At 42.1% G+C, this 27999-nt stretch overlaps 2 protein-coding genes across 7 annotated transcripts; both read right to left on the reverse strand.

Annotated features, from left to right (window-relative positions):
• Nucleotides 1-508: 508 nt before the first annotated feature.
• Nucleotides 509-8081, reverse strand: si:ch211-151h10.2 (uncharacterized protein LOC567699 homolog). The gene is made up of 9 exons (XM_047392433.1): nucleotides 7721-8081; nucleotides 4000-4243; nucleotides 3845-3909; nucleotides 3594-3744; nucleotides 3129-3247; nucleotides 1584-1764; nucleotides 1403-1486; nucleotides 1228-1323; nucleotides 509-1154 (listed from the first exon to the last, which is right to left on the reverse strand). The coding sequence occupies exons 1-9, from the start codon at nucleotides 7777-7779 to the stop codon at nucleotides 879-881; spliced, it is 1275 nt and encodes a 424-aa protein (XP_047248389.1). The 5' UTR covers nucleotides 7780-8081; the 3' UTR covers nucleotides 509-878.
• Nucleotides 8082-10944: 2863 nt separating this feature from the next.
• prdm10 (PR domain containing 10) lies at nucleotides 10945-26624 on the reverse strand. 6 transcript variants are annotated; one of them, XM_047392456.1, is made up of 24 exons: nucleotides 26430-26624; nucleotides 22577-22705; nucleotides 21510-21671; nucleotides 21323-21382; nucleotides 21124-21231; nucleotides 20879-21047; nucleotides 20215-20456; nucleotides 18436-18636; nucleotides 18274-18346; nucleotides 18073-18190; nucleotides 17869-17989; nucleotides 16717-16986; nucleotides 16600-16611; nucleotides 16085-16429; nucleotides 15427-15582; nucleotides 15162-15341; nucleotides 14979-15089; nucleotides 14694-14894; nucleotides 14467-14610; nucleotides 13489-13659; nucleotides 13216-13353; nucleotides 12960-13134; nucleotides 12772-12869; nucleotides 10945-11749 (listed from the first exon to the last, which is right to left on the reverse strand). In XM_047392456.1, the coding sequence occupies exons 2-24, from the start codon at nucleotides 22646-22648 to the stop codon at nucleotides 11561-11563; spliced, it is 3516 nt and encodes a 1171-aa protein (XP_047248412.1). In that variant the 5' UTR covers nucleotides 22649-22705; nucleotides 26430-26624; the 3' UTR covers nucleotides 10945-11560. The 6 variants fall into 6 exon arrangements, with proteins under 6 accessions (XP_047248412.1, XP_047248413.1, XP_047248411.1 ...); XM_047392457.1 differs by lacking the exon at nucleotides 26430-26624 and adding an exon at nucleotides 26157-26387; XM_047392455.1 differs by lacking the exon at nucleotides 26430-26624 and adding an exon at nucleotides 22831-23068.
• Between the last annotated feature and the right edge of the window lie 1375 nt (nucleotides 26625-27999).

Genomic DNA, 27999 nt, shown 5'->3' on the forward strand with positions numbered 1-27999 from the left:
GCATGTTTAGCATTTTTCTGATGAACCTTTCTTATTTTTTAAAGACTGTTCCTCAGACGCCTGCCTCCGCAGACTGCTTGCATTCAGCCACTCTATGATGACAGAGCAGTTTTGTAGGTCAGAGCAACAATCCTCTGAAAACAGACTCAAAATGAAAGAAAAGTAACTAAAATATACAATAACTAAAAAAAACTGTAGAAAGCTTTAAAGTATTGATAAAGGCCAATTTAAAGGAATACGAGAAACAAAACTTAAAGAAATAAATAACTGAACAGTGTTAAGAGAATTGCATTGTGAAAAAAGATGAAAATGTTCTCTATTTGATGGAAAAAAATACCTGAACATGAAAATATTTTCTATATAATTTTTTAGCTTTCCTTAATCTATTGAAATTTATTTCTGGCATGGCACATTCTGTGTGTTTTTAGAATAAATCATAAATTATGCTGGAAAGTTTTTTGTATGTTCATTGAGAAGAGAAAATGTTAAAAAAGTATAAAACACATGATGACTTATATTTTTCACTGTAATTAAGTTAAAAGAACGATACACTTAAAAATTAGGCTTAATCAAATGTTTTGCATTTTTAGAAGAAATGGGTGGGCAGTGGTTCTGCTCATTTTTGTAACATCTGGTATAAGTCTGCCCCCTAGCGTTTAAAATATTCAATCCACCTGCTGACAAACCGGCATCACTAAAACTATGAGTTCTGGATAAAAATATGCAAGCAGCATTCTATACAAAGTAATTAATGCAAAAATAAATACTCAATTCTGAAGCAGCCAGCAAATGATCAACATCTGCCAAAACATTTATAAATTAAAACAGTTCTGATCATAAAACACCTAATGTGTGAAAACTGTATCTTTAAAAAAAAATCACTTTTTCTTCCCAGGTTTGGGCAGGCATCCCATCGCGGAGGGAAACTTGAGCGCTGACCTCTCGCGCAGTGATAAAGGAGAGCGTGTTTTTGTCACTAGAGGGGTTGAACTCCTCAGAGGCAAATCCAAAAGTACCATCGAATCGGCCCCGTTAGTATAAACAAGGGCCCCAACAGGTTCTGTCTGATTTTCTTTTCCAAGTCCCTGGAGGTGGGTCTTGAAGGTGGCGGTCTGCTGCTCCAGAGAGCTGAAACTCTCCTGGACCTTGTCAAACTGGAGAAGGACGGGTGTTTTAGCTTTCAAATCAATCTAAACATGTTTTCTTTCAGAGAAGAGTTTAAGGTACCTCCTCAATGTTGGACTGAAGCAAAAGCTCGGGCCAGACGGACTCGCTGCCACTGTTCACCTTGCTGCTGATGTGAGTGTGACTCCAGGTTAAGTCCTGAGGAAGCAAAGCAAATGGCTATAGAAATGAGAACAGAAAATGTCAAAGATTTGTTGTGTTGGGAGGAATGTTTCACCTGTAAGAGCTGCGTGCTGTCCTTCTGATGATCCTGACAGGACTGCAGTTTGTTCTGATACTGAGCCAACACTGAAACCAAGCACTTGGACAAACAAGGAGAATATTAGAAATAATAAAACTGAGAAAACAAAAAGAAAATGTGTTTGCATTCCTGCAGATATGCAGTCACTCCTGCCTACCTCAGCATCTGCCTGGGTTGAAGCCGGGTCTTTGTTGCCCTGGCTGTCCTTCTTGGTTAGTGTCACCCCAGTGTGCAGCTCCTCCAACTGGCTCCAGAGCCCATCCAGGCCCTGCAGCAAGTCTTTAACACTGGACTCAAAATCTGTCTGCACCTGGACCAGAGCCTGCAGGGATCCAATCCTGTCAGAGTGGGACGTTTGTCGTTCATACAGGGTTCAGGCTACAATGAGTTAAACCAGTAAATTCACTAAAACAAATTGATCCATGGGGGCAGTTTACTACATGTCACACATTCAGGGTCGGATATCGTTACCTGTTGCACATTCAAAGGATTATTATCCTGACACCCAGCTGAAAAATGTTTAGAAAAACCTTTCTTACATCTACATGTAAAATTATGTTAGCTAATATATCCATAAGCATGTAAAGGAAACATTTCATGCACAGTGAGTTGCAGAAGTATTCATACCCCTGGGCCTTTGTCACAGTTTTACACTCTACAACCACAAACTTTTTACTGGGATGTTGTGTGAAAAATGTCTAAAGGTCAGTCAGATTGGATGGAAAGCATCTATGAACTTCAGTTTTCAAGTCTTCCAACAGATTATCAACTGTATTTAGGTCTGGACTTTGACTTGGCCTCTGTAACATATGAATTTGTTTTGGTCTAAACCATTCCAGTGTAATTCCCACTGGAAGGTGAACCTCCACCCCAGTCACATGTCTTCTGAAGCCTCTAGTCATGTTTTTTTTTTCCAGGATTGCCTCGTATTTTCGTCCATCCATCTTCCCATCAACTCTGACCAGCTTGTCCCTGCGTAAGAACAGCATCGCCACAGCATGATGCTACCACCACCATGCTTCAACTTGGGGAATGGTGTGTTCAGGGTGATGTGCAGTGTAAAATTCCCCCGTTTGAGCTATTAATCTCTACAGCTCCTCCAGAGTTGCCATGGGAGTCCTTGCCCTGCCAGTTAGTTAAAGTGGACAGCCATGTCTTGGTACGTTTGCAATTTTGCAACATTCTTTCTATTTTCAGATGATGGACTGAACAGTGGTTTATAGGATGTTCTTGATGAGGATGTTTGTTCTCTAATGTTCTCCAGCAAACCTCTGAGTTCTTCACAAAACAGCTGCGTTTAGACTGAGATTAAATTACACACAGTGAGGCTCTCTTGTCTGGGTTCTGAAAGCAGTTGGTTGCACTAAGTTTTATTTGTGGGTGTCAGAGTAAAGCGCCCTGAATACAAATGCATGCCACACTTTTCAAACAAATGATGAAAACATGTATAATTCGTTCTCCACTACACCAGGATCCTCTACCTCATCTATCACATAAAATCATAATAAATAAAGTGAAGCTTTTGGTTTTAATGAGGCAAAATGTGGAAAGGTTTAAGGGTGTGAATACTTTTGCATGACACTCTTCATTTTGATGAAAGGATGCTGAGGTCCGGATGGTCTGAGTGCCACTTTTGGCCGTCATGCAGCATCCTCTCCATGTGTGTGTGTGTGTGTGTGTGTGTGTGTGTGTGTGTACTCACCTCTGCTCCAGGTAAGCACAGAGGAGGTTTAGTTTGCCTGAAAGCCTTGTGCCTTGGCCCACCTCCTCCAGTATCACCTCCGACCCAAAGTTCACCTTCTCCAGTGTGTGAGCCACCGCCTGCAGGGAATGGGAGAGTAATGAAAACTTTGAGTTGCTGCTGTGGGCTTCTTCAGGTAAAGCAGAAGGAAATGGAACGTTAAAATCTCTCCCTCTCGCTGGTCTCATTGATTGAGAATACAGAACAGCAGCAGTTGTGTGCAGCCTGGGGCTAAAATATCTGTGTATTCCTGAGAGGAACATGTCTACCTTTTGATATTCCCAACAAAGATTCAAACTGATCTGCCTGCAAAGAGTGATTAAAAACAAAACAGAGCAAATTTTGCCGAAGGCATCCGTGTGTGTGTGTGCATGTCAGAGCGAGGGGGTGAAGTTTGTTTCTTTAAAGTGTTTCGCTTCATCTCACCTCCAGCCTGGAGTGGAGAGCCTCAATGTGGGACACAGAGGGGTCCTCCAGGGGCTCTTGAAGCACACACAGCAGCAGACTGTCGGTCAGAGCCAGGGCCAGAGGAACCTCAATGCCTGGGGTCCTTGTCGAGGGCATCCTGGAGAGCTGACTGCAATTTGTAATGATTAAAAAATTATAACATGTTAATTATTCGACAACATAGATGTTAAGTAACGCTGAAAATTAATTTGAAATTATTGAAGCTTCACCGTGAATACAGATTTCTGTGGTTTCCAGGCTTGACCACCTGCTGTTTTCTCTGTAGAGGTTTATCCTTAAATTACAAGATTACAGAATAAACAAAATACATTTTTTTTAAAACAAAGAGGCTCGAGGTTGACTTTCTTCATGCGGCTTTGCTCACCTGGTTCTGTCCTGGCCGCAGGCAGCACCTTAGGACGTAAATACCTGCTGCCAGAACTGCCCACAGCAAACACACTAACAACACCCTGCAGCACACATGCTCCAGTGGCAGAGAGGGGTGCGGCAGCGCCTCCAGCTGGCAGACAAACCACACTGCAGCCACTGGGACGAAACAGCAGAATGTCCTCAGAGTCTGGGACCATAATTTCCCTTTGAGCGGACCTTCATTTTGTGTTTGAATCAAACTGAAACGGAGAAACAGAGAGACAATAAAGGATGGTTAATATTAACAGGATAATATGGAGGAGGTTGTTCGACACCCAGGGTGCCACAGGTTTGGGGGCGCTGAGAGCACTTCAAATTGGGCCTAGAACAAATGTTCTATTTTTTATTTTATCATGTCAGTTTCAAATGGTGGACAGGTTGGGGGGTAGGCATGGTATGTTTTGCACGCTCACCAGTTGTCTGCTGAAATTAAAAGGGTGACTAGATGTTTAGGTTAGTGAGGGATTGCCAGAAACGTTTTTTCACTTGTTTTAGCAAATTCAGATGAATTCCTGCACAACTCCACAACAGATGCTCACCAACACTAGGCATTTACTGCCTCATAAAAAATAATAATACCTCTTGAACATTTTCTCACTTAAACTTCATAAACTTCAGTGCTTTAATTTGTGATAGGTCACTTTTTCTGATTTCCTTTTTATCTGAGAAGTGTGGCATCCACATGTATTCACCACTCTGATTTAACAGTTCGTAGAACCACCTTTTGAGGGTTCTCTCTAACAGCTTTGCTCATCTAGGGATATTTGTTCTCACTCTTCTTTGCAAAATAGTTCAAGCAGATAGGATGGAGGCCACCTGTCAACAGATATTTTTAAATCTTGGATCTGGGCCACTGTGACATGTGGATATGCCCTGATGTAAACCGTTCTACTGTAGCTCAGGCTGTATGTTTAGCTTGTCCATTGTTGTCTCTGACAGGTTATCTTCCAGCATTGTATGTATCTCCATCCATCGTCCCACCAGCTCGGACCAGCCGTCCCGTTCCTGTTGTAGAAAAGCAACCCCACAGCTTGACGCTTACACAAATTCCTTATTTTTAAAGTCAAACATGATAAAAACTTATGAGATTGTGTCAAATTCAAAACTGGTCAAATAATATATAGAGCAAGAAATAACCAGTTACCAGAAAGTATAAAAAACAAATGTGCAGGAAAGACTTACGAGTTAAAGGGGAGAGCTAAATTTTAGAAAACAAAAAGCGAGACCAACGAAGAGGAAAATGTGCATAGTGGTCTGTAGAGTGAATTTGTGGAACAGTATGGATGTGAAACACTGTATGAATATAAAGCTATTAAAAAAATCATAAACAACTAGAAAGCATTATGAATGTAACAGAGTTTAAAGTAGACAGTGAGGATCTGGATAGCATACTGCTGGTTGAATCTGGTGGGATAGTGTTTGGTTGTTTTGGCTGATGATCAGTGTAGCAGCATGGATATCTAACAGGAGACTGTCTATAGTTATAGGTGTAGATGCTGTAGACTGTATAACAATGAATTCATTGTATACTGTAGGTACATTCATGGATAGTGTAGACTGAATTATTGTGAAATGGGGGACAAATTATAGGTAGAAATATTTATAATCTGGAAAGTATTTAGATATTCTAGACTGAAATGCAAGATTTACAAATGAGTCAAATGGATCTAGGATTTAAAAGGCGTTGACTTCTTTCTCGGCCATCCGGGAGGAGCTCGGAGTAGAGACGCTGCTCCTCCACATCGAGAGGAGCCAGTTGAGGTGGCTCGGGCATCTATACCGGATGCCTCCTGGACGCCTTCCTCGGGAGGTGTTCCAGGCACGTCCCACCGGGAGGAGGCCCAGGGGACGGCCCAGGACACGCTGGAGGGACTATGTCTCTCGGTTGGCCTGGGAACGCCTGGGGCTCCCCCTGGAGGAGCTGGAGGAGGTGTCTGGGGAGAGGGACGTCTGGGCGTCTCTGCTGAGTCTGCTGCCCCCGCGACCCGGTCCAGGATAAAGCGGAAGACGACGAGTACGAGTACGAGTGACTTCTTTCTGCTCTTTCCCAAAGTGAATATGAGAGTTTTATTTTATGTTTGATTCCTATTTTTGCTTTATTACACCGTTTTTGCAGACATTTGTTGTTTACATGTTGGAAATAAAGATTGTATTCTTGCATTCATTCTTTGACCTCTAATTTCAATGCCACACATTTCTGCCACACATAGGATTTGGCATGTAAACCAAAGAAATAAGTCTCATCAGACCAGAGAGCTTCTTTCACATGTCTGCTTGTAATAAACCTCAGAAAGATTTCTCTGCCATTCTTCCAAAGAGTTTGGATGTGTGGAGTGCACATAGATTAGTTGTCCTCTTCATACATTCTCCTACCTGAGCTGTGCATCTCTGCAGCTCCTCCAGGATTACCATGGGTCTTTTGGCTTCTTTTCTGATTAATACTCTTTACTGGCCTGCCAGTTTAGGTGGGCAGCCATGTTTTGGTAGGTTTGCAGTATTTCTACATTCTTTCCATTTTTCCAACATATATGAAACAGCTCGTTTTATAACTTAACCCTGCTTTAAACCTCACCCTAACTTTATTTCTGACCTTCCAGGTGTGCTTCTTGGTCTTCATGATGCTGTTTGTTCTCTAACACACCTCCAAGGCCTTCGGCCTACGGAACAACTGGATTTATACTGAGATTAAATTACACACAGATGTGTACTCTATTTACTAATTAGGTGACTTCAAATGCAGCTGTTTACAGTGGATTTGTCATATGCATGTATTTTTTGCCTTTCCACTTAACAATTGAGCACCACTTACCCTTTGTCACGTAAAATCCCAATAAAAACACTGAGGATTGTGGTTATAATGAGATGTGTAAGCAGGGGTGATTACTTTTTAAGGCACTGCACTTGACAACAGTAAAGATCGTTGAGCCCACGTGAGTTGAGACACAAGTTAAAGTTGTCATTGTTTTCACTGCAGTGAGCTCCACCCAGTAGATCTGGAAAAACCAAGTATTCACAATCAAGACGCAGTTCTATGGATGCTTGGATCGTGGAGGTTAATGACAAAGATGGTTACAACCCAATGGTGATTACAGGAAAACACATAATTCAAGTCAAGATGATATTTCCTTGGTGGCGTAGTAAATAAAGAGGCCTGCAGAGCCAGAATTAAAGGCCAGATTGTGACTGTTTTGGTACTTTCTGTAGTACGGGACTGAGTGTGGCTCCAGCTGTTCTGGTGAAAAGGGGTGCCTTTACCCGAGACTCTCCGATGTGCAGAACTGAAGCACGTTGAATTTTTGCTTTGACTGGTTTTGATTCACAGGAAAAGGGGCTCACTGAGGGCCCTATTTGTGCGAGAGAGCATACGGACTCATGACCCCTGACTCATACTGCACTATCGTGAGGCTCTGATTTAGATCTAAACTGTTCCAGAGCACCTTTAAATGAGTGACAAGCTGTCAAACCCTAAGAAATAAGGAAGGTAATGATTCTTAGAGTCACTTCAGAGCTCTGCTCCTGATCAGCAGTAAGACGTGAACTGACAGATGATGACGGCATTCTGTCTTAAGAAAGCTGGAAAAGATTTACGCTATAGACCCGTCCCATCAAGTCACAGTGAAGACAATCAGTGCTAGCCTGAGAAGGTTGCCTGGTGAAAGTCGCAAAGGTCAGCCTACCTCTGCTGCTGTTGGTTCTCTGCTGCTGCGCCCGCTCCATCCTCCCTCTCCTCCTCCATCGGTTTACTGGCCCACTCCCAGCCTCCTGTCTAACTCCTGTCCAGCTGCCCTCTGACCTTTGTGGTGGACGACTGTTATCCAAGGCATGGGAGAGACACAGACACAAACATCCTGGTTAAAACTGCGTCCGAGGCAATAGGCGTTCAATGTCCATCTGCTCAGAATATGATTCAACCAGACAATCCAGCTAAACAGGCCTAACTGGAGGATTTGTTCTCATCTAGATAGAGTTTTTCTCCCTTTCCTGGCCAAACAGGAATGTGTAAGACACACAGATCAAGACGGACCGGCGCAGAGAACGATCCTTGCTCCACCCAGAAGGAGCAAGAACAAACGACTCCCTGAGTCACAAACTTACTTATGTTGAGGCACTGACTGCCAGGTTCAGAATGCTGTGGGATTTACTGCTGCTACCTGAGGTCATGCTGCCATCTAGCGTTGAGGATTAGAATAACAACGTGAATGACTCCCATTCATAAAGGCCTTTTTTTATTAACTAAAAAACTTTCTTACAAATGAATAAATGGATTAGTTGTTTTTGTTGCGTATCAGCAAGAGCAGCTGAAGCAGCACTGATTCTGGACAAAGAAAGACATTTTGGTGCTATAAACAAGTTTAAAGAAGTGAAACTTCACTCAGAAAATTTGTTATGATGATAAATAAAATCTAGAGTTCAGTTGTTTGTTATAAACGCAGTAGACAGAGCAGCTTCTTTGAGCACAAATCTGCCATGAAAGGTTTTGTACCAACCATTCATTATTTCTGACAATATTTTTAATAACTATCCACAATCTACTGTAAAAAAAAAAAAAAAATACAACAATAATGTGAATATGTGGTTTAACCAGCAGGTGCCTGCTCAGAGTTATTCTGGTTTGATCATTGAGGGTCCCAATCAAAGTTTGTCAGTGTGAACCGCTTCAAACAAGAGTCAGAACCAAAGCCAATGGAAAAAGTGTAACATAAAATCTTCACAAAATAACACACGGTTAAACAAATTCAAATATATGTTTGATGTGTGCAATGTTAGGATTATTTATTTCCACAAGTTATTAAAATATTTAACCAGCAGGAGGAATGGGTACGAAATAGAAGAAAATAACAATGTGTGGTCACAAAATGGGGGTTGTAGCCTTAATAAACCCAAACATTCATCAGCTATACCTACTTGTTTTTCTTTTTTTATCGACACTAGAGGCCTTTCTTTTTGATAGTAGGCAGACAGGAAGGGGAGGTAGACATTCGGCAAAGGTCGCCGGGTCCCGGACTCGAACCCGGGTAGGGCTGGTGCCTATCACAGAGACACACTGCATGCAGAAAGACGCCGAGCCGGGATTCAAACCCAGGATCTTCTTGCTGCAAGGCAACAGAGCTACCTTGCTAAATAGGTAAAGAAATAATAGAAGTTGATGCAGAAAGAAGCAAAAATAACCATCCATCCATTTTCCATACCCGCCTCTTCAGCACAGGGTTGCGGGGAAGCTGGTCTCCTACGGGTGAGAGGTGTGATACACCCTGGACAGGTTGCCAGTCCATCGCAGGGCAACACAGAGACACACAAGACAAACAACCAAAAACTCACCCATTTAATTCAATTCAAAAATACTTTATTCATCACAAAGGGACATTAAATGTTGTTATAGCTCATATTATGCAGGTTTCTGCAAAGTGCCGTTGTAGATGCTGATGGCTGTGGGCAGGAAGGATCTCCTGTAGAGGTCTGTCTTACAGCAGATCTGAAGAAGCCTCTGACTGAAGACATTCTGTTGTTCGACAGTCTCATGAAGAGGATGCTCAGGGTTCTGTATAATGTTCTTCATTTTATGAAGAATCCTTCTTTCCACAATGATCTCCAGAGGTTCCAGAGGAGTCCCCAGAACAGAGCCAACCTTCTTTATTAGCTTGTTGAGCTTTTTTAAGTCCCTGGCTCTGATGCTGCTTCCCCAGCAGATGATGGCAGAATTATAGAAGATATGCAGCATCTTGCTGCAAACACCAAAGGACCTAAGCTTCCTCAAGAAGTACAGTCTGCTCTGTCCCTTCTTGTTAACTGCGTTTCTGTTGCATCTCCACTCGTCTGTTGTCCAGGTGAACACTGAGGTATTTATACTCCTCCACCACCTCCACTTCTTCTCCCATGATAGAAATAGTTTTTGACTTATTCCTCTTTCTCTTAAAATCTACAATCATCTCCTTTGTTTTAGTCACGTTCAAAATTAGATGATTGTTTCCACACCATGCCACAAAGCGGTCCACCACCTTCCTGTACTCAGCTTCTTGTCCATCTCTGATCCACCCCACAACTGCAGAATCATCCGAGTATTTCTGCAGATGACAGGAGTCTGTCTTGTACTGGAAGTCTGAGGTGTACAGAGTGAAAAGGAATGGTGAGAGTACAGTCCCCTGTGGTGCTCCTGTGCTGCTGACTACCTGGTTAGACTCATAACCCTTCAGTCTCACAAACTGTGGTCTGATTGTCACGTAGTCTTTGATCCAGGAGATGGTTGAGGCCTCCACTTGAGTCTTCTGGAGTTTCTGACAAAGCAAATCAGGTTGGATTGTATTAAATGCACTGGAGAAATCAAAGAAAGGTGTATGATGGCAACTCCAACTCCACATTGTAAGCAAACTGAAGGGGGTCCTGAAAGTTTCTTGTTTGCTTACTCAGGTGGGCCAACAGGAGTCTCTTTAGGACATTCTTGATGAGGGATGTCAGGGCAACAGGTACTGGAACAAGTCAGGAGGTCTTCCACAACCTCCTGTCTTGCTCAAAAGCGAATATTAGAGATACCAATTACCTCACAGTCATTTTTGCATTGTGGGAGGAAGCCGGAGTACCCGGAAAAAACCCACTCATGCATGGGGAGAACACCCAAATTTCATGAAGAAAAACCCTCAGCCGGGATTCAAACCCAGGATCTTCTTGCTGCAAGGCAACAGTGCTACCTTGATAAACATGTAAAGAAATAGAATTTGATGAAGAAAGAAGCAAAAATACAGATTAGCTGTAAACTACCTTCAGTCTGCGATAATAACCTTTAGGATTTATGACCATTAAAAGATTAACTTTACCTCTGAAACGCCTTTATGATCTTACCTAATGCAGACAAAGACTTAGTGAAGGTTAAAACTGTGTGATCCTGAAGAATGAAGTATGAACCGTGTTTGTTTTTCCAACATTTATTATAAAAACTGATGACAACACATTCAGATATTAAAATATCTCATTCATATTTCATGAATTTATAATAATCTAGCTGGAAAATAAAAACCTGACCTGTGCGCTCCAAAGAGTAAACTGATTCACATCACAAATCATCAACAACACTGTGCGGTAACATCCAACTGATGGTGAGAACTGGGATTTAACTGGATTTTCTGGTCATTTACAAATAAAATGCTATATAATGTGTTTGTAACATATCAAACCTGGATTAGAACAGAGCTTCCACTCCCTATAAGAACTGAAAATATTTATTAAAAAAACAAACTACCATTGAGTTTTATTTTCCAGTGCATGTTGTTAAAGGTAGTGTGTTTATTCCATCATTGTTATATTCTTTTCTAAATAGAAACCTCTTCTGCTTTATTTTATTTCCTGATAAAGTTCTGGCAGCAGCTCATTAACGTTCAGACACATAAAACTGTGCTGGGAGCGTTTTATCTCTACATGTACACAGATCCACACACACGGATCGACGGCATTGTTCTTCATTTATAGGAGCAAACGTCCAGAGAAAAAGGTCCATGCATGATTGGTCTGAACTCCACGTCTGGAGTTCATGGCTTTGTGATGTGAACTTCACTGGTGCCGCTGCCGTTGGTCGTGGTGGTGATGATGTACTGTGTGGGGGCCTGCTGGCCCGCAGGCTGTTGCTCCAGGTGATCAGTCTGGGCCTGGGTTGTGCTCTGAGGAGCCGTTTGCTTCGTCTCCAGCTCACTCTGACCCTCAGAGATAACGAAGTGCGTCTGCAAGAGGCGACAGCGTTTCCAGTTAATAAATGAACGCAGGTGCCCTGCTCTAAACTGCCTAGGATCTGAATCAAAAGGTAGGGAGTGTCACTAATTATTTTTGGATGCATATAGATAATTCTGTTTAGTTTTAGGGAGATTCCAGCTCCATAATTTAGTTTAACAATAAGCCAACCAGTGATGATTAAAAAGGCAATTCTACAGAAATAGACCTTTAAAAAAACAGCTTGCAATAAAAATTGCATTTGCTTTTGAAACAACACGGCTGTGTATGCAATAACCTGCAACATACGCACAGAGATTACAGGCTGCTACATCTCACTGCACTAACATTTATGTACATAAACCCCAAAATTGAGATGTGAGAGTATAATAAGGCCAGCTCAGCTTCCCCAAGCTAGCCATTGTTTTTTAACAGCTCCGCTGGCTCTCTCCAGTGGAGGGAGTGGAACTCTCTCCAGTTTTAATCAACGCCGCAAAATATACGGCAAATATATCGTCAGGACATTATCAACCTGTGGAATATTAATGCTGTGAAGGACTGCTTTGAGTGCATTAAGTGTATTTTTCACTTTTCATGCCAGTGTATTATTTAGCCTGCCTCGCAGAAGATGCCCACACCTGACACAGATAACAGTGTCCTAGATGCTGCAGACAGAGAGTGCTGGAAGAATGGATAAGAAAGTAGTGAGGAAAATGTGGATTTATCCCAATATTTACCAGTAATATCACTGGTGATGGATTTTCTTATTTCGTGCAGCAGTAGTTTTAACAGAAAAACGTTCAAGTTTAGGTGATGGTATAAGCATACGGCTGTGGAGGAACTGTTAAAACAACCATGACAGAACCCGGGTAGTGCATCCCCATTCCCTATAAAGTCCAGTCAGAGAATCCCACCGTGACAGATGGGCAGACTGCATCCTCTCCTTAGAAATGTCACTTGCCATAGCATTTGCAACTTTTACGCCTGTAAATTTCTGATGTACCTCGGTTATTATGATTCGGTGGTGTTCACTCACCGTTTTCACCTGGCTGCTGTTGACTCCAGACACAGGGGTGCTGGGCTCAGTGATCACATACTGCCCATGAGGCAGCGTCATCATCTGGATCTCAGATGCTGGAACGGTCAGAGGTCAAGGTTTCACCCTCACATGTAAGCACATGGCACAAAAAAAAAGTATTTAGCTGGAAATTTAAAGTGACTCACGGTAGCCTCGGTAGTTCCAGTTTCCAGGGATGTAAGCGTGCTGCACCGTCCCCTGCTGCTGGGTGCTGCTTGTCTGAAGGGTGTGACTCTGAGCTAAAGTGACGGGGGTCAGCTGGGCCGGGCTCAGCTCCTGACTGGGCTGCTGGGAGGCAGGGCTCAGAGGCTGACTGTTTCCCTGAAATCAACTTTAATATTACCAATTGGCAACAGAAATGTATAATAGTGTTACAGAATAAGGTTCTTTCTAATAGTTTACCTGTGTGGCAGCTTGTGCAGTGCCTGAGGACTCAGAGACCTGGATGTGTTGGACCTGGATGGAGTGCTGACTGTAGCCGTGAGGATCATGCAGCTGGCTCACATCGACTGTCTGGGCCTGTGAGTGAGGAGAGGAGGCCTGCAGAGAGCAAAGAAATCATGTAAAATACAGCGAGAAACAAAAATCTTTTCAGCTGCAGCATAACTCCTCAAAATGACAGTGTGTGGTGATACTTGCTTTTCTAAGGATGCACAAAAAACCGAATTTACTTACCGGAGCTACCTGGACCACCTGTAGCTGAATGTGCTGCGGATGCGACAGGCCGCCCCCCGCCTGGGACACTGGGATGTACTGGATTCTCTGGTAGTCTCCCTGTGTGGTCCGGTAGTCTGTGGTCAGGGTCTGAGAAAGCTCCGTCATGGCCTGGGTCAGCAGGTCTGTGGTCTGTGGGAACAGAAAGAACACAGTAAAGATCAGAAGCATTAACAGCTAATATCTGTCCAAAAACAGCTCATTGTAGCACACCCATAAGGCTTTACATGCTCTGTGCTTTAACCACTGATTCATTCTGACTTTCTATACCTTTATGTAAAACGGATAAATGAGAAAGCAGAATATTTTATGAGATTATTATTTTGGGGGGATTTTCTGCCATATTTACTATGGGTAGGACACTTTGCACATCTTATTTTTGCTCTCAGACTTTCACGTTTGTCGCTATCACATCAGTAGCCAATATTTACATCAGATCACCAGGGACCTGCTCAACAAAAGATTTCTCTTCCTGTCCCACAATCACTTTCAGTCAGACACATCGCATTCTTCAGCTCAGTGTGCGCTGTATCCCTCTGTGTTTCAGTTTCATGTATTATTTGACACATGCATGTTTTTATTCTATGTTTTTTGTTGGTTTGTTCTCTGTGAATTTATTAGGTCCTACATCAGCTCTGTTTTCGGTATTTTGAAATACCTGTTATTGTCCACAGTGGGGAAATTCAGGTGTCAGTTGGAAAATCTCACATTTCTGCAGTGGTTTCCAGTTAGTTTTTTATAACCAAATGCATACTGCTTATTCGGTTCAGGATCAGTTCTTGATCTTTTGTTACCAGAACTGTTTGTAATGTTCTCCCCTCATCTGGAGCTGGAAATAAAACCCTCACAGTATGCAGACAAAGCAAGGTGGACACAGGTTCAACATTTGTAGATTTGAAAACAATGAGTTCAGTGACTCTGAAAAGTGTTTGTTCTCACCACTACTGCCTCTGCAGCGGTACCATCAGCACTGATGACAGCAGGAGCGCTGCTGATGACAGCCGTGGTCAGAGGGGTCTGGATGGTGTTAGCTAGCTGGGCGAACTCTGGATGCTTCTTCCTGATGTGCTGCACCATCTTAGTCTGGAAATGGAGCACTTTTTTTGTTAGGAATTACTGCAAACTTCCCAGTGAGGAGATAACATGTCTGATCAAGCTCTACTAACCTTGCTGCTGTATTGTTTTGCGCAGTGTGGGCAGCAGACCGGCGCTGTTGCAATGGTTCCGGTCAGCTGGGTGTGAGTACTCAGCATTGGGTCTGGCTCACCAGGAGCAGCCGGACGCAGCTTCCGGATGCTGGGAGGTAATTCGGCCCCTGGATGGTTCTTCAGTATGTGAGCTTTCCTTTTACTGGCACTCTTGTACACCTGCAGAAACACTATTCATTAAATAAACCTGTAGCGTTGTGAAGCGTCCAAACTCTCTGTAAACAGAAGTGAAAGAAAACAAACCTTATCGCAATATTGACAGAAGTAATCCCTGTTTGGTTTGATGATCGGCAGTGTTAACTCTGGCACGTCGTCAATCCGCATCTCCGGATGCCGTTTGGACAAATGATTAACCTGCAAATAAAAAATTTAAGCCAAGCGAGCTGGAAATTAGCAGCGAGCAAAGTCTAGAGACCTGCATCTCACCAGCATCCCTCTGCGTCGGAATCCCATCATGCACAGTCTGCATTTGAACACAAAGCTGTCAAGGTCGGTGGCAGGGACTTTGGTTTTGTGGGTTTTGGAGTGGTGGGTTCGGTCCGACTTCTTGGCTTCTCTGTCTGGATTGTGCATGCGTTGCATATGCTCGCGCAGCTTATCCTTCCTCTAGGAAAGAAACATTAATTAGGGATTAGGTACTGCAGTAACAGGGCTAACTGTCATCCTTCAGGTGTTTCCTTCTGCAGGTCACCTTGAACTGTTTGCCGCATGTTGAGCACAGGAAGTCCTTGCGGTCAGAGTGCCGCAGCATGTGGAGCCGCAGCTTGTCCGGTCGGCAAAAGGCTTTTTCACAGTCTGGGCACTGGAAGATCTTCTCTGAATGAAAGCAGCGGATATGCTTCTTCACCTATGGAGGAGCACATCAATGGATATTTCCTAAAAGTTAGAGTTTCAGTCAGATTTACATGTTTTTTTAGGGCATGAATGTCAAACTATCTCAGGGCTTTAATGTTTTAATGAGATTGATTTTTAAAAACAAAAAATGGTTGATTTACTGTAGATTTTCCCTAATCCACGCTGGCTCAAATATATACAGACATTAGTCTGACTCTTTTAGAAAGTGTTGCTGAAGGTTCTGGATAGTGTTTTAATTTGATAAGAACAAGGTCCATGAACATCTGGTTAGTGATCAGAATAATGGGAACCTCCAAGGAACTCAGTCCAGATCTAAGAAGGGGAATTGCTGAGTTACACCCATTGGGACCTTTTCAGGAGATCCCTCTACAGATCTGTGGAATCTTGTGCTTCAGCTCTGCATTCAAAGCTCAAATCTCCTCCCTGCAGAAGAAAACTTCACACACACACAAAAGCTACTCACCTAGTACTAAAGTACTGCTATTACTACCAACCTGGATGAAGTCTGTGAAGGTCTTCTTGCAGGAAGGACAAGTGAAGTAGCCGTCCACAGAATGCACCTCCACGTGATCTTTCAGCATCTCCAACCTTTCAAACGTATCCGGACATAAGAGGCACGAGTAGGAGCGGCTCTCCGTGTGCACCAGTAGGTGGTCCTCAAGCGCCGAGTCGCTCACAAAACTCTTGGTGCAGAAGTGGCAGGAGAAGGTGTAGGCGTCACGACCGTGAACCCTCAGGTGCAGATCCAGCTTGTCTTTGTCCCGGAAGGCCTTGCCGCACAGCGTGCATTTGAAAGGACGGAAAGTCTTCCTGATGAAAAGGTGCTGCAGAGCTGCGTTCTGGGGTAGAAGAACAGGAGGAGATCAGCTGGAACAAACCTGCAGAGTGTTTTTGGTTTCTGCTTAAAAACAAAACTGGAGCATAAATCGTGGAACGATCTGTGTCCTGTCACATGTGTCCGATATAAACAGAACATCTGTTGTCTCGTCATCTTCCAGGTTTTACCTACCTGCTCATCCGTCTGTGAGGGAAGCACACATTGAGGAAGAAGAGACACACTGTTGTAAAGCATAAAACAGCATTAAAATCTGGGACTCTTCAGGAGAAACAGAGTCTGCAGTCTCACCCGGATTTTCTTGGCACGGTGCATGTCCTGGGAGGTGAGATGGGATTCTGGCTGGCTGCTCTGTGCCAGGTCTTCCTTTAGGGAAACAGGCAGGTCTGTATTAGCAGATGGTGTTTCGGACTGTAGGAGCGGTTCCTCGGTAGGAGGTTCCAGTGGACCCTCGTCCTCGGTCCCAGCATCCCCCTCAGGCTCCATGTCCACTTCCTTCAGCCCGTTCTGTGCTCCTCCTTCATGTTCCACCAACACCTTCTCTGTCAAATCCAGCAATTCCTGATAAAAATAGTAAGAACACTTTCATATGTTTATGTACATAGAAATCCACCATTCATCTCTTATTGTTTTATGCTTTTTTCAACATACATTACTGTTGGTTGCAAGTTGTTAAAACATTACTACAATTTATATATCGGTCCTACTAGTCAATGTGTGTCATTTATTTCTACATTGAGTTTTTATAATAATAATAATAATAATAATAATAATAATAATAATAGTAACTTCGTTGTCCTTTTTTGAGGAAGGGGTATAAGTAGACTTTTCCTTTTCTACTGGACAATTAAAAATATGAGGGTTAATATGAAATAATATACACCTCTGTCAGATTTTGGATGTAAAGATATTTTTATTCAACCAAGAACCTTGTTTCTGTTAGAAAACAAGGCAGGTGTCTCTAAAAGAAAATAAAACAATGTAAAAGACGTATCAATTTTGAAAAAGATTATTTGTTTCTATTTATATTTAATTAAAAATGGCATGTCAAATTATACCCTTCGCAAAAATCAGTTGAAATATCTTTTTTGGTATTATGACATATAAAGTCTTCCTAACCTTGATGAGTAGCTTTTTGAATGATTCCACTGATATTAAGATGTTTTATCTTTGGTGATGAGTCTTTGAGGTTGGAAGGTCTCCTTGCCATCACCCTAATCTTTAGCTCCCTCCACAGATTCTCTATCAGATATAAGTTGAGACTCTGGCCGGGCCGCTGCAAAATGTTCATTTTACTTCCAGTTAGAAGAAACATTTGTTAAAATACTACTTTACACCTGAATCTGCTGAGAGTGTGAATAATTGTAGATTCATGGTTTTACTGAGGTTTTCTTTTCCTTTTTCCTGCACCAACTATTCCTGATATAAACAAAGTTTCCTTACTGTTGCCTTGTCCCCATTGGTGTCTACAGGTGGATCCAAGCGTATAAATTTTGGGGGGCGTCCTGGTCTTCTCCCTGTCCCGAACCTCTTCCTGCCTCTCCCTCTGCCGCGGCCTCTGGATCTGACAGCAGACAGTCACAGAGATCAGTTGATGTGGTCATAAAAGGAGGGTGAACCAAGATTATGATAAACAAATGTTTTAACCTGGAAACAGAGCTAAACTTGTCGTCGTGCATGTTGAGATGTTGCTGCAGCTGCTCCGAGCTCACAAAGCGGCGGTTGCACTCGTAACACGGCCAGTTCCACTCCTGCTCCTGGAGAGCTGCATGAACAAGAGAAGGTGTGTATCGGGACAGGAAAATGCAGCCTGATGTACCAGACTGAAACTGTGTCAAGCAAAGTCACCTTTCCGCTCTTCGTCTGTAACATCATGGATCTTCTGATTCACAAAGTCTGCATACGAGGCTGCATACCACACCTGCAACATAAATCACAGACCTAAATAACCTCTCACTCCTCTCTTCTTTTGGTCTTATCACATCCTCCACCATGTGGAAGCTCACCGACCTTCAGCTCCTGCTTGGGCTGGATGTGTTTGATGGTGGTGTAAAAGATTTCGGAGCCGTACTGATAGGCCACCAGGTTCTGCTCCAGGTGATTCTGCGCCGGCCTCACAAACATCATCCAGTTGCAGATGTCCTCATCAGAAAGGTCCAACCACACATCGCTTGACTTCTCCGCTGCCTTCTCTGGATCCAGCATGCACAGCTGACGACGAAATCAGCCAGACACGATGAGATGCATTTTTATCCCAGAGAAACAGGAAGGCGTGTATCACTAACAAAATCCTCAAACTCTGATCAACTTAAAAAAATTAAATGCGTAAAATTGATTCAGATACATTTAGTTCAGGGGTGCCAATAAGTTTTGCAAGAAGAATTTGCTTAAAAACTATTATTTCTAAATATGAGATTTGTTTCCCCCAATAAATAAATTATTTGAAATGTATGGAAAGGTTCTTCATTGTGAGAATATGCTAGAGTTGATATGAGATGATTTTATTTTAAGGCCTTCCACATATCTTACTCAGAGGTTGCCAATAAATAGCTAGCCTTAATAACTAGAGTTTCGTCCCCTTTGGCTGAAATAACTTCACTGAGGCGCCTCTTGTAGCTTTCCACTGCCCCTTTTCCATTGAAGGTTCCGGCTCCACTCGGTCCCTCTCTACTCAGCATGGTACCGGTTGTGTTTCAGTGTAGTCCGCTGTGCTGCTGTTAACCTGACTGTGAAACATTGTCACATTAAAGTAATTTGCGTGAAATGATAATAAAGAAATAGGAAATAAAACATAAATAAACCAAATACTCTCTGCCTGCTTCCTCTTCCTGCAGACGCTCGTTCGCTAAAGGACCATCAATAAATTTCTAAACCAAAAACGCTGTTTCACGTTGTTTTGTGTGTTTTGGGGGAAACTTGTGTGTCTGAACAGCTGATTTTATGTGTGATCAGCTGGTTTAGGATGTTATTAAATACAGCGCCCCCTACCTGCTTGTAATTCAGTAAGCTGATGTGTCTTTTTTCTTTCAGCCTTCAGGCGTAATTTATCATTTGTAGATAGTAAAATTAAATTTCGGTTTGACCCGTTCTGGCCACTGTGGTCCTTAATATTATTGTAGTTTCTCTTGAGTTTTATTAACTTTTCCCTCCACAACCTCTTCAAAAACCATCTCATTTGTCCTGGTCCCATGGCCAATCCGTGAACAGCAGTCTGTTCACGTCACATGTTGTCCCTACTCAGCCCCGGTCGTACCTGCTCAGGAGCAGGAACCAAGAAAGTGGGTACTGGGCCAGAACAACTGGTAATGGAAATGCTTGCAAAACCGTGTGAGTGGAGCTGGCCTAAGCAGAGTCTGTGGAAAAAGGGACATACCAGTATGCCCCGCTCCTCACTTTCAGCTGCGAGATGTTTAGCATCACCTGATACACAGAAGAATTCATGGTGGATTTTGTGATGGAGAGCTAGCCATATACTTCAGCAGCAAAGCATCCCCAAACCATGACGCTTTCACCTCAATGCTTTACAGTAAGTGCGAGTTTCTATTTCTGGACTCTTCTATTCTATTTCTACTGCAGACCTGGTAGTCCAAAATTATAATTATTATTGGTACAGTCTGTTCTGATTGTACAGGCATGCACTTTCATGTCAACAGTAGCAGGACCCTGCTGTAGGTTTTGGAGACATCTTTTACCATAATGATCTCATGGAGAGCTGGCTTGAACTCACTACACAAGTCAGTTATGTGCAGTCTAAATCAACTGAATTCTCCATGGTCTTGTCTTACTTACCTTTAATTGAAAGTAGTGGTCCTGCAGTTCACTTTGTGGAACCAGCGCTCCCTCCACAGGGCCGAACTGGGTGCGCTTGGGGATGCGCCTCTTTGAGAACACTCCTCCCAGGAAGCGGTCAATGTAAAGGATCTGAGGAAGACTGGCCCTGGCTTTGGATAACACGGGCCGGTTGGGGATGGGATGCAGGGGGCCATGCAGAGGACAGTCTGAAGGGTTGGCACTGTTACACTCCTCACACCCTGAGACACCACAGATATCAACAAGAAAAGCATCAAACTAGATCTAGATATAGGTGGGTACAGCTGTAGTTAATTCTTTTAAAACGGGGAAAATCTGAAAACTCAAACATTCCCCATATTCAACTTTTTTCAACCTTTTTAGGACTGCATTTTAATCCTGTAAACAGCTGGTGCCACAAGTCAGTCTCTTCAGTTGACATTTAAATATGTTATGATTATACAGTTTGTTTATTAGAAGTATATTTGTGTAGAAACAGAATCTAACAGTAATTGACTTAGGAATAGGTTAAAGGAAGTGCAGAAATGGTTACTTAGCTTTGTTTTTAGGTTTATTGGACTAATGCAAAGGGTAAAGTGAAATTATCTTGTGTGTTTTGTTCAACATGTTGTGTCCACAGGCAGCAGCGGAGAGCTTCACTCACAGAGGGCGTGAGGGTCAAACGATTGAGGGTGTTGCAGCTCCCAGTCGTCCATCTCGGAGTCTTCATCCTCCACTTCGTCTGAGTCGTCTGTGGAGTCCGTGGCTCCAAGCGGGCTACTGGGAGGCTCTGCGATGTCACCCATGTCTGTGAGAGAGTTGGACAGCTGCTCCTGTGTGGGAAAGTTATTAGCCAACTGATATTAAATGAGGTCTTTAAATTTCCTGCAGAGCTGGAAAATGCATCACCACCTGGGACACAGGCTCCAGGATGGCTTGTGGAGCATCTGCTACATTACTGAGAACATGCAGATTGGCAGCATTCACGTTCTGTCCACCAGGCAGGAGAACAGTCACCTGTAGGTGAGGAACGTTTTTGACATCTCGGTTTGTGAAAACAATGCAACTCGCAGCGAGTCAGAAATGTGGAAAGGAAAGCCAGACAGACCTGCTGAGTGGTGCCATCCTGCTGGATGTAAGCCACTTGTGGCTGATCTGAAAACACCGTCTGAGGAAACATTGAAAAGAATGTGTGCATGTAAACTTAGCTTAAATATGCAATAAGTGAGAGAGAGTTCTGGGCATGCTTTAGTCTTGTCTAAACTAAACTGTATTTAAGCTGTCTTTGTTTTCACCTGGGCGCCATCTGCAGGATGAATGTAGACTAGTGTGTGCTCTGCAGACTCCACAGAGGTGTAGGAGCTCCCCTCTGCTGTATAGACCACCTGCTGCTCCGCTCGGTCTGCCTGATCTCCACTGTACACAATCTGGGCCACAGTGCTGCCTTCAAAATGCACCTGCAACACAGCAGCATGCAACACAAAGCCTTTAAAGCATCTGCATTCCTATCTCATGCATATGAATTTTTAGATGAGAGAAGAATCTCTTTAATCTCTAAATCTTCACTGCAAGAAAAAAGGCTCAGTAGATGCAAGTCGAATTACTGATGCTTGTTTTACGGTTGTACATGACTTTTAGGATAGTAGAGTATTGTAGCATCTAATGGAACTTCATGTGAGGTGAAGACCTCAGCAACACTTCAAGTAACAGGAAGCAACTTTATTAGCAGACCAATGCGTTTCGGCTTGTGGCCTTCATCTGGTTCATCATGGAGAAAGCTTCATCCCTATCTTCTAGTGTAACATTAGGTCACAGAAGTACCAGTCCAGTTGAATCCAGTACCAGTACGAGAGGGATGTCTTTGAAGGATTCCATACATTTCTATTCCCAGTGACTTTCCAGGCGTTGTGGGGGATCCCAAAGCATTCCCGGACCAGAGGTGATAGGTAGTCCTTTCTGCAATTTCTGGAGAAGTCTTCTCTAAGGCCGACGTGCTTGGAAAACGAAAGAGAAGCATCCAAAAGGCATCCTGAATAGATGCCAGAAAACCCAAGCGGACTCCAAGCTCTGCCCAGATAACACAGACCACAACCTTTCTTTGGCTGAGCCGGTCCACCTTACAGGGGAAGCTTTTAAGTAGCATGTATCGTCTTTAGGTTCAGGCCTTTTGGGTCATGATACATATCTTGTGACCATATGTGAAGGTTGAAAAACATAAAGGTCGGTAAATTCAAAGTTTCTCCTTTAGAATCAGCATTTTCTTCACCAATACAGACCTGAATAACATCCTGATTACTGCAGTGGAAGCCTCGACCCAGTTTCTGACAGTCTCTACTGTAACACTCTGAGTTTGACTTCATACCTGTGTTGAATTGTCTGAGTCGTCGTTAACTGTCTGACTCCACACGGCGGACGGTTCCTGCTTGGTTTCCATCGCTGCAAAGCACCTTCGCCAGCCACCTCACTCCCCTCCTGACACAGGGTGGGATGCCTAAAATACAATAGAAATAATAAATGGTTTCTAGGACATTTTTATCTTAACACCTGTTATTCTAATAGTAATACTGTCACAAAAATAAAATAAAACGGATTTTGATCTTATTATTTTACACTCACATATTTCAGAGCTGTATCATATTAGGAAAATATAATATAGCAACATCAGAATGACAATATCAGTTCAGATTAGCCCACATTTTCCTTAATCTTCTCTTGCTTCTTTGTCATCATGCAGCTCTACGAGGCTAGAAAGGATGAATCACAGAAAAACTATGGTTTTGAAGAACCTGCCCAGTGAAACTTCCAGCTGGGTAAAAAAGTAAGGATTTCTGCTGAAGGATTTAACAAGATAAAATGTTTAAAAAGAGTACAGAAGAAAAAAACTGCCAACTCTGCTTTGAGTTGATGACATCACAAAAGGCACAAGAATCAAGCAGATTAGCAGCCATTAAAAAACACGATGACAAACGTGTGATCTCAGCATAGGTTCTGATGCATTCGAGTCATTCTGCAGTGTCCTCACATACGGCTCAAACGTTTTGCTTCAGCCGTACAGTACAACAAAAATAACAGGCAGGAATTTTATTAGGGACATTTTTTTTTTAAACTCTGAGCAGTTGACCAGACCGCCGGACACATCTGTGCAAAGCTACATTTTTATGACCGCGTACGTGGTGTCACACAGCAAACTGCTCGGCGGGAAAAGGTCTTCTCATCGAACTATTTAATATGTGACACACTGGTCCAAGCAACCAGTCAGGCGTATTCCCCTTCTTTGTCCCTAGTCTGGTTTGATGGCCTTACATATTCCTTCTTTTCTTTTGTTTTTCCAAAGCTACAAGGCAAATCAGCTCTTCCTCCTTGTCCGATGACACCATGACAGAAACTACTATGAAATCTTAAACGTCTGTGGACAGTTCACCTGACTGTTTTAAAAAGGATATATCTTATATTGTTACAGTAATGTTTTATAACAAAATAGCTAAACAAATAGAACGACTGACCATGACGTCTGGTTCTATAGGCGACAAACTACAGCATATTTACTCCATTCCAGCTGTTTTTCTGTTTTGGCTTTTTGGTAACACTAAAATACAACACATCAATCAAACTTCTGAGTCAGATAAAGATAACCTGAGTAGATAAAAAAAAAACTATTTCATATGATGACGTCATTTCTTAAGCGAAAAAGTAATTACCCTGCTTGTTAAATCCCAAATTAACTGTAAGTAACCACACATTTGGAATATCGAGTTTCATTTGACTAGCCACAAGGTAGGTTACTGTGTGAGCTGTCCAATCATGAACTCACTTTAAAAGAACCTGTCTGACAACATGAAGTAGGCTAAAAAAAACTCAAAAAGCCACACATGACACCTACTTTCTGCAAGGTATGCAGACACATTACAGGCGCCCCCATGCACCCCGCTGGACATTTGGTTTTATCTTTACGTGTATAAAACTTTTATGTTTTTATTACAGCAGGTGATCAACTCAATTAACAACAAAAAATACTGTATAATAATGTAACAATATGTAAATGCAGCAGCACCTAGGACTCAATACATTCTCTGTAGTGGAAATATGATATTATGAGATCTGAACAGCTTGTACGCTATGTAAGAATGTTGTTGCTATATTGTTACACATCCTGCCTTTTGCACTCGCCCATTTATCAAGAATGGCATGACATGAAATAGACCGTGCCACACTGTTTTCAATGGAGATTGCTGCTAACTGGGTCAAGCGATCATTGCCCATACTGGAATGAAGGTATGTTTTGATAAGCTTCAGCTTATTAAAGGATCACTCTGCAGATGCAACCGTCAGAGGCATGGTGGGAATACTTCATCCCTTGCCTGTGTTCTTCTCCGCTAAGTCACACGGTCAATCAAGCATTATTTAATAGCGTTAAATAAATGAGACATCTTGCTAATGCACTTTTTCAATATAAATAATATTTAAAAATGAATAACTTAATATTAAGTGGCCGTTCCTACACTTCCATCTAAGATTATGCTGATCAGTACACAGGTGGACAGCAATAGTCATTTTACTAGTAGTAGCTTTAGTTAACCTGAATATTCTCCTCTTCATACTCTGACATAACTTACCTACTTTCCTTCAACCACTTTAAAGAACTTTCTTTTCTGTGTCTCCATCTTTTCCTCCCTGTCATCAGATGACAACACGATTTAAACAAAAACAATTGGGTTTTGTGGGGGGAGACAGGAGATGTCATAATCTGTATGATGTTATGTCGCTGCTTTCCTGCTCCAGAACCAGGAGGACTTGCCAGAATTGATGGAACCATAAGTTATACCAGGAAGGAATGTCCAGCCGTAAGATTTCGACCTTAACCTCAAGCTCATTTTGCTTGTGCAACAGTACAATAAAAACAAAGCATATCTCTAAGTCCACCTCTGAGTGGTAAAAAAAAAGTTAACGTGATGGTTTTAAAGTGGCCTAGTCAAAGTCCAGGCTTAAATCTTGTTGAGATGTTGTTGCAGCATGAACTTAACCAAGCCATTTATGCTTGAAACCCTTCTAATGTGACAGTATTAAAACAAATCTGTTCAAATTTGGCCAAAATCCCACCACAGACATATAAGCCTCACTGCCAGCTAACACAAACATCTGATGAGGTTTAGGGCCTGGTTACTTATGTGGTGCCAGGTTAGTTTAGTCACCATTTTTCATCAACAAATTCTATTATTTGAAAACTGCATTTTGAAGTTACTTAGGTTATTTTTGTATTACTGTCTGAAGTATTTAAGCTTATTAAAATAAAAAAACAGAACATTTTTAAGGAGCCAAACGCTTTTTGTATCTGTAGTCTTTTAAAGAAAGGTCAGGGATGTACGTTTAGTCATTTGTATTCTGTATCAGCATGGATATAGGACAAAATATTAATAAGTGTATTTATTAATGACATGTAAATGGGATGCCGTGAATTATTCAGCCACAGTTTTGGTCCACTGACAAGCAGGGATTGCCAAAATAAACCGGCGTGTCGCTGCGTGGACAGAGCGGACACACGAGCCTCTCAGCGGGGGAACGTTTGGAAGAAAAAGGCCGGTTCGATCAGCAGGCCGCCCGTGGAAAGCCATCTTAAAACAGAGCGGCAAATCCAACAGGAAAACACCGATTCTTTGCACTCATTCACTACCCTAGTTGGTATAATCAATAAAATGTTAATTCCCCCCTATTTTAACCCCGCAGGTTGCCGGTCCCAACCGGACCATACCACAGAAAGCAGCGCTGTGGAAACACGGGCAGTTGCTGCGGCGCAACATCAGCAATACGGCCGCGTAGCACCGAAGCGAGGCCGCACAGTCCGACTAACACAACTTCTCACACCGCAGAAAACCTAACTTATTATCCACTTTTAAACAAACAGAATTTTTACACCATTAAGGACCGAAATTTTTGGCTAAACCCACCCGTCCCCCATTTCTAGTTGAGCCCAGCCCTTCGAGTCTGTCGTGAAACAAGGAAGACCGGGCTCCATTTTGGGTGGGACTAACAACAGCAGCTACATCCAAAGAGACATACACAAAATACATATATTATCCACCGGCTGATGTGCGCAAAAACAAACCGAGATTTTATTTTGCGATAACGTAAACTCCTCCGTACAATCGAGCTACAGACCTGATCGCATTTTAATCCTATGAATTCTTACATTTTGTGGAAAACGCACAAGTTGTTCTTACCTCAGAATGGTAGCTGCAGAGATGGCTGCATTGCATATATTAACATAATCTGCCTAGCAACACGCCAGAGCGCGGCCTCTGATTGGTGGCTGTACACGTTGGCACAGAGGCACTATAAGCTGTTTTACAACATTATTTTACAAGTCAAGCCGATAATTTAATTATTTTCCACATTTTTGCTTTCTGACTAAAGCCACTATCCAGGTCTCTTAAAACCCCGGGACATAACCTTTGAATTTCACTGTACAAAAGCACAGCCAATCAAAACATTTTATTTCCGAGGTTGTCCAATGATATTTTAAACTCAAGATATTAGCCTTTGCAGTATTAACATCCATATTATATTATATTATATTATATTATATCATATTATATTATATTATATTATTATGTTTACCTTTGTATTTTACAAGTATAACTTTGTCAATAATAATAATGCACATATTTAGATTTAATTTTAGATAGATACACTGGTTAAAGTAGTATGCTTAAAAAGCTGTAAGGAATTTCATGACCTAGTTTCTCAAAGTAACCACTAAAAGGGAGCCAAACATTAACAGATACAAAATAAATAAATAAATTAAAATATTAATGGGGTAATGGTTAATCAAGAATAAACAAAATCATAATTAGTCTCATGAATACAAAACTATGATGGTACATAGAGAAGTTTTTTATAAGGAGCGCCATCAGGTACTTTCCCCTTTTTGGAGTTTATGTTCTAAGCTTGAATTCAAATAGCTTCAGTGATTTCCTGAGGCAATCACATCATTGGGAGCTGAAACTACCAGAATGTTCCTAATGTAGTCAGAAACCAAGCAACTGGAACTTGATCAATTCAACAGATGCTTGCTTTAAATGGGAGGTAGAAATCCTCTGTCAAAAAATAAATAAATCCTCAGGAAAAAAATATCCGGCAGGTCATCATCAGGCTTCTGGCAGAGCAGCCAGAGCAACATTAATGATGCATCAATCATTTAGAGTTTTCAAAGCTCTCAGTTAGCTTCAAGTAGAAATATTCTCCCACCTAATGAGACATTGTATTGATCTGCTCCACTAGTGGGCAAAGTAAAATGTCTGTTGAACATCGAGAAGAGCTTCACATGTGGTGCATACCACCTCTGCAGTGGTAGCATCCTACTGTGTGTGTACCGAGATCTTATTAGCAGCAGACACAGTTAAACAGTTAGGCTTCACATAACCGAGCAAAGAAAGTTTATTAATTCAGAAAAGAGAGTGGTTGGGGGAGCTTTTACTACATTTTACATTTTACAAACGCTGTTAATGGAGAAGTGGAGATTGTTATTCATAAACAAATTAACCTTATTGCCCATTCCACACTTCTGTTATCTTTAGGAAACATATTTTCTTATTTTATTTTAGGGTTTTTGTCTCAAGGGACACCTATAACATATGCAAACTTAGATAATTTTACACATCTGCTGACTGACGTTTTGTTGAAAATCTGTACCTCAAACAAATTAAGGCCATGAAGCTTTTAATGAGCCATCTGAGGGAAAAATGGGAGTAATCAAAACACAGAAGTTGAATTTCTTAAATTAACAAAACA

The sequence above is a fragment of the Girardinichthys multiradiatus genome, chromosome 18, assembly GCF_021462225.1.
Source record: "Girardinichthys multiradiatus isolate DD_20200921_A chromosome 18, DD_fGirMul_XY1, whole genome shotgun sequence".
Lineage (NCBI taxonomy): Eukaryota > Metazoa > Chordata > Actinopteri > Cyprinodontiformes > Goodeidae > Girardinichthys > Girardinichthys multiradiatus.